The 6,000-nt window shown below is 39.9% G+C and overlaps 1 protein-coding gene across 2 annotated transcripts in view; it reads right to left on the reverse strand.

Annotated features, from left to right (window-relative positions):
• Window positions 1–4,022, reverse strand: part of GRM8 (glutamate metabotropic receptor 8) — an 845,421-nt gene extending 841,399 nt beyond the window's left edge. For both annotated transcript variants that reach the window (XM_032761623.2, XM_058426349.1), the window contains exon 1: window positions 3,432–4,022. In XM_032761623.2, the coding sequence (XP_032617514.1) occupies window positions 3,432–3,941 (510 nt within the window). In that variant the 5' untranslated portion in view covers window positions 3,942–4,022. The remainder of the gene's footprint in view (window positions 1–3,431) is intronic.
• Between the last annotated feature and the right edge of the window lie 1,978 nt (window positions 4,023–6,000).

Genomic DNA, 6,000 nt, shown 5'->3' on the forward strand with positions numbered 1-6,000 from the left:
CTTCCAAATTTGGCCCGAATATTTTCCATAAAATTTTAAACACATCGCAACCACATTCTTAAAACCCCAATTTATGTTTATTGTTGAGCATGACAGTAAGTTCATGAATTAAGACCCTGTTTGTATTCCTTATGATCCAGGTTCATTGCATGTCTTCAATGGAGATGCTCTACCTTCTTTAACTCCATTATCTGGGAATAACGAGCAATACATTAATTTCTGGGCATATTTTTAGATTCTATGGGTCTTTTGCTACCCTGAAAGGGCCTAAGCTTGAGAAAACTGTCATAAAACTTACTTTTACTCAAGTCATAGCCTTTGGAAAATTAGTATTTAAGAAAAGTATTATTTTTCAAAAAGGAGCTATATGCCAATCTCCAATGCATTAACTGCTAATCATTCCTCTGATAACTATTCTAATATTTCATGTCCGTCCTAGCATATATGTAAAAACAGAAGTCATCCATACATAGACAATTTTCTATCACAATTGTTTTATAATTAATACTACAAATGGAGTGCTTCTTGAAAGTCACACAAAAATCAAAGTAGCATAAGTTGCTATTATCTAATTCACATTCTTATGGTTCCAGAATTACCTGTAAGATGGGCTAGGCACCGACATCTCACTGATGGACTTTGGAATTACAGACGATTTTCAAGTCCAATAACTTGGTTAATAACTAGATTTGCTTCTGTAGATTAAACGCGCACTCTGGACCAGTGAACCGATCATGTTAGTCATGACATCTACCATAACAGCGCCCCCTCCTGGCGCTAAGTGACCCACCCACTCCCTGCACTTCAGTTTAAGGGCAGCTCTTGTGTTGGTGGGTGTCTCAAGAGATGGCCTGGGGCATTGGACTCTGCCCAGAGAGTCAGTAGTAACCCTCTCACCCAGTCAGATGGGGTCCCTCCAGAATTACCCAAGAAATTAAGAGAACTAACCAGTCAGTGAGGGAAGAATAGAGAAGAGAGAAGCCAGATCCCCAGTGCATAAAAACAAAACACCCTCTTGCCTTTAAGTGGCCTGGAGTTTCCTTCAATAGCCCAAAAAATCAAAGGACATGACCAGGTCCTGATGGAAGCCTTCCTGCATTTTCTCATTAAATATACCCAACAATCTAACACAATCTTATTATTCCCATTTTGCAGATAAGCTGATTCTATGGCAAAAAAAAAAAAAAAATGCACACAAGCTTGGAAAACCTCATATGAACACCTTATCTCCTCCACCACACTCCTCAAATCCTTGCCCACTTTTGGCTGGGCACCAGGCTACAGGAAACAGCCAGGATTCACAGGAATTACAATGGTATTGGCGGGAACCCGAATTGGTTTATAAGGGGAGGGAAACCAAAAGGAGAAGATTCTTAGGAAACTTTTCCTCTCCTCTAAAAGTGATGTTTTTGAACCACAGCTGCTAAGTTAAAAATAGAAAAGAGATGCCTTGGAGCAGGTGAGGAGGGAGTCCAAATCAGAGAGAAGAGTTACAGAAATGTCTGAGATGGACACCACCCTAGAGCAGAAAATGCCACGTGGCACAGAACTGGGGTAGCTGGGAGGAATCCTAGATCCCAAGATATGGGAGGAAACCTGGAGAATTCTGGTTCCACATCTTCCCTCTAAGCAAGGAGTCCCTCTAACTAAGAGAAATGGTTAACAACTGCCTAGTTTCCCTTGAAGGTTTCCAGAAATGGAGAACTAGAGCAACTCTGGCTATATGTTTTAATTGTGTCCTTCTCACTGTCGAGAGGCGCTTCTTAATGTACTGCTCAAATGTCTCCAGCACACCCTGAAGCCTGTTTGTGCCCCTTCAGTACTCTTTAGACGCAGAGAGCTTCTGCTTAGCATCCTCCTTATTTGAGAAAATTTCATCTATCTGAAAATAGCCATTAAGTTGCCTCATAGCATTTTCTCTTCTAAACTAGGAAAATCCATACAGAGGCCGCACAGCCACTCAAGGGGATGTTACAAAGAGGATTCCAGTGCCATGAGTGGGCCAGACTAGATGTGCCTCTGAGATATCTGCCAAGCCAGAAATCCTTTGATTCAATTCCTTTCATCTTTTGTGTGACATTTCCCATCACTTTGTTCACATTTGTCACAATACCTGTCATCTGTCCAACTTCTTTATATTCTTTTAATATTTCTAAATCTAATGTGCATAGGACCTTTTTTTTTTTTTTTGAGACAGAGTCTTGCTCTGTCGCCCAGGCTGGAGTGTAGTGGCACGATCTCGGCTCACTGCAACCTCCACCTCCCAGGTTCAAGCAATTCTCCTCCCTCAGCCTCCCAAGTAGCTGGGACTACAAGCGTATGCCACTACATCAGGCTAATTTTTTGTATCTTTTTAGTAGAGACGGGGTTTCACCGTGTTAGCCAGGATGGTCTCAATCTCCTGACCTCATGATCCGCCCGCCTCGGCCTCCCAAAGTGCTGGGATTACAGGCGTGAGCCACTGCGCCCAGCCAGGAACCATTTTTCACAATATAAAACAAAGGCTCATTAATTCAGATTAAGTTGAAAAATTCATGTCCCCCTGAGTAAGAAACCAGAGTGAAAGTATTTTCAATTAAACAAATTATGTCTATTACAAAAGACTACATATTGGTTATTAATAAAAAAATGAGAAAGTTAATGAAAATGGTGAGTTAACAATAATTTTATCTCATGGCACTTTATACTTATCAAAGTATTTTTACATATATTATTCCATATTTCCAATTTTATTCAATATATAAATGTAACATATGGGTAATAGATCACCAAACCTAAATCAAAAAGTCTAATTTATCCTGCTAAATTTGAACTTTTAATGCAATAAGAATTATATATAATTATTCCAAGTCTGTATCAGAGCAGTCTGAATTAATAACGTTCTGCTCTATTGTAGTTATAATAAGCCTGACAATTTTATGGCCATCTAATCTCCCAGAGTGTCACTCCCATCTACACATTAGTAATAAATACTGTTTATTCATGAACAAACTTTTGTCATAACAGAGCATTCCACCTTAAAGAAGTTTCACTCAGTAAATTAAATAGCTCAAATACCATAGAAATGTTTTCCATGATAAATGCGCTCAGAGTTCATTATTCTCTGCAAAAATGCTTGTTTAATTTAAAATGAGCCTAATAAGGAGGTTATCCCAAGATGACAAGGACCCAATATATCACAGAACTTATCACCTTTCTCTTTGTTCAAGAAAAAAAAAAGAGTCAAAATTAATCCAGTTAATTGTAAATAATGGAACTAAACCAATACATGTAGAATGCCCCATACAGAATGCCCCATTTGAGGAACCTGGTGACACCAAAAGGGTCTATGAGCACCTTCACCATCTTCACTTTCTTCTTAAATCTGCAGTTGGATTCATAGCATTTCATTGTCCTTTCACAATGGTCAGAAAGACAATGCCTTTACCTACCTTAAAAAGTCTTAAAATGTTAGCAACCATGATGGACACGGAGCTTGCTGCAGCACCTATGACGCCAGAAATCTTGTCAGGCTTGGTGAAAATGGGTGGATCTCCATTAGCACACTTCACGTCCGAAGCATCTTTCTCTATTAATGCCTGCACGAACGTTAGAGACTGCTCCAAAGCATAGGTGTCCCTAGAGCACGTGTCGAGGATGCGAACACCCAGAGTGATGTTGGAAAGGAGATCGGGGTCCTTGTTAATCTGGTCAATTGCATAAAGCATGGCCTCCAGTCTGTGAATCCCCTTTTCCTTCTTCAGCTCCCCACAAGGCACCCCTCTCTCTCCCTTTGCGTGGACAGGGAAGAGACCCCCCAAAATAATGTCCCCATCCACCCGTATGGAATGGGCATACTCCTGGCTGTGAGTTCTTTGCATCATTGTGAGGATCCAGTAGAACTTGGCGGTCAAGAGGAAGAAACAAGGGCAAGAGGCTGATCGCTTTCCCTCGCATACCATTTTCTCCACAGGTGGTATTACAATCCAAGACCCAAAGTTTATTCTTGCCACAGAAGAAAGGGGACCACCTGAGGCTGCACCTTCTGGAGGCTACCATCAGGGCCCATGGGGAAAAGGCTCTGTGGGCATCAGCAAGTTTTCTTGATTTGAATGTCACAGTGAATTTCCATCAGACCCCTAAGGTTCAATTTTATTTCCTTATAAGATCAACTTGCCTGGAATGGTGCAAAAATTAGAACGTCTGAGGTTCTGATGTTGGGATGAGGTCAACAATTCATGTCCTTGAAATCAGCCTTGTAGTAGAATTATTCCTGGGAAGAGGGGAAAAAAGGGGGTTCAGTTCAGTGGGTCTACATGTTTTACATTTTGCAGCCCTGTTTACGCCAGCCTCTTTAAAAAAAAAAATCCCCTATTCAGTAAGAAACTAATTCTTTTTGTCCCCCTGTGACTCTGAACACCTGGCTGCACTGCATCTAAACAGGGAGATTGATGACAAAGGAAACAGAACAGTATCTGTTTTGGAGATAGGGAAACAGAACAGTATCAGGAACTAGGTTGATTCCCCCAAGCCAGAAAGCATTTTTATTTATCATTTTATTTCAATAAACCTTATTTCCATGAAGGTAAAGATTCTGCAACTGATGGCACCATTTCTTTTCAAATCTGTTTTTATTTTTTTTTGCAGCTATCTGAATTTTGCATTCTAATTTTGTCAACAAAATCATAATAAATATTATTTTCTGTGATGTATTCAACAAGCCAGTCATCTGTTAATGACTTTTTTTTTAGTGCCTCAAATTACCCAGTAGGAAAAAGTGATTATTCAATTACAAAGTGAAAGAGAGAAAAAAATCCACCCAAAGAGCTAAAAAATGTGTAAGTTTTGTAGCTTGTGAAAAAAATTAACATAGAAAGTCAGCTATTTCGTATAAATTGTCTTATTCTCTGGTAAGAAAACAAAGACTTGAAAATGAAACACACAGGGAAGGTGACATGTGAAGATATTGCTATTACCATTGTCAGGGTTTCCAATTAATTTGTCGGGATGGGAGCAATGGGTATATTAACAGTTCTGAGGGAAACATGCCTTGATCCCAGAATCACTAGGAGCAAATCAGAGTTGGCGATCAACTGAAGAGCTGCTTAATTTTGTCTGACTCAGTGGGGAAAAATTCATCAAGATTGAAATAACTTGAAGTGAAAAAGTCTACACGCAAATCTACAAAGTTTTTTTCCTACAGCCTTCACCCTTAATTCCATAAGATTTTTTTCAAACGACTTTTGAAGAGATGTGACTGAAAACGAGAACTGACAACACAGGGAATCTGAGATTTGTAATGCACAGCTAATTAAGAGAATAAAGAGCACCAATTTACTTTGGCAGGGTGGTTAATCTAATGCTCATTTCTAACCTATTTATATATGGGTTTGAAACCTGAAATTTGGACAGTTCTCCTGTACCCTAGCCAACCAACATCTGCTTGTATTTTCCATTCACTTGTTCAAGTTCCAGTTCATAAAATTTTCTTTTTATCCTTCTTGTCCCGAAAGGAAAGATGGTGCTTCCCTGGGGGATAACTTAAAATATGCCCAAACACCTTCAAAGAAAGCTGCATTTTTTGCACTTTCAGATTAGAAAAGAGGGCTCATAGCACCCCACTGCCCCATATTTCTGAGCAAACACCTGCAGCCTCGCCAGCCCACTCGGGTGAGATAGTTCTGTGCAGCCTAAGACAAGTATTCTCTGCCTCCCGGCACACATTAAGCCTTAGATTTCCTCTGTGCTGCCCCCAAAATACTTCGTCCTTTCTGATTTTTCTCACCACTTAACTGGTAGTCCCTCACACTGGATTCTCCTAGCAGCTGCTTTTCCCTCAGAAAATCTGTGATTAAATAACAGCCTGACCTCAGGCATTCCACAAAAGGAAACACTCAGAAAGTCAACCTGATTTTCTGGATGAAACCATTTAAGTGATAGGCCATAAATTACACCAGCCACCCATTAAGAGAAGTAAGATTGTGTTTAACAGTTTCACAAGGAAAACCAGTCACGTGATAG

The sequence above is a fragment of the Hylobates moloch genome, unplaced genomic scaffold (genome assembly GCF_009828535.3).
Source record: "Hylobates moloch isolate HMO894 unplaced genomic scaffold, HMol_V3 SCAFFOLD_1, whole genome shotgun sequence".
NCBI lineage: Eukaryota > Metazoa > Chordata > Mammalia > Primates > Hylobatidae > Hylobates > Hylobates moloch.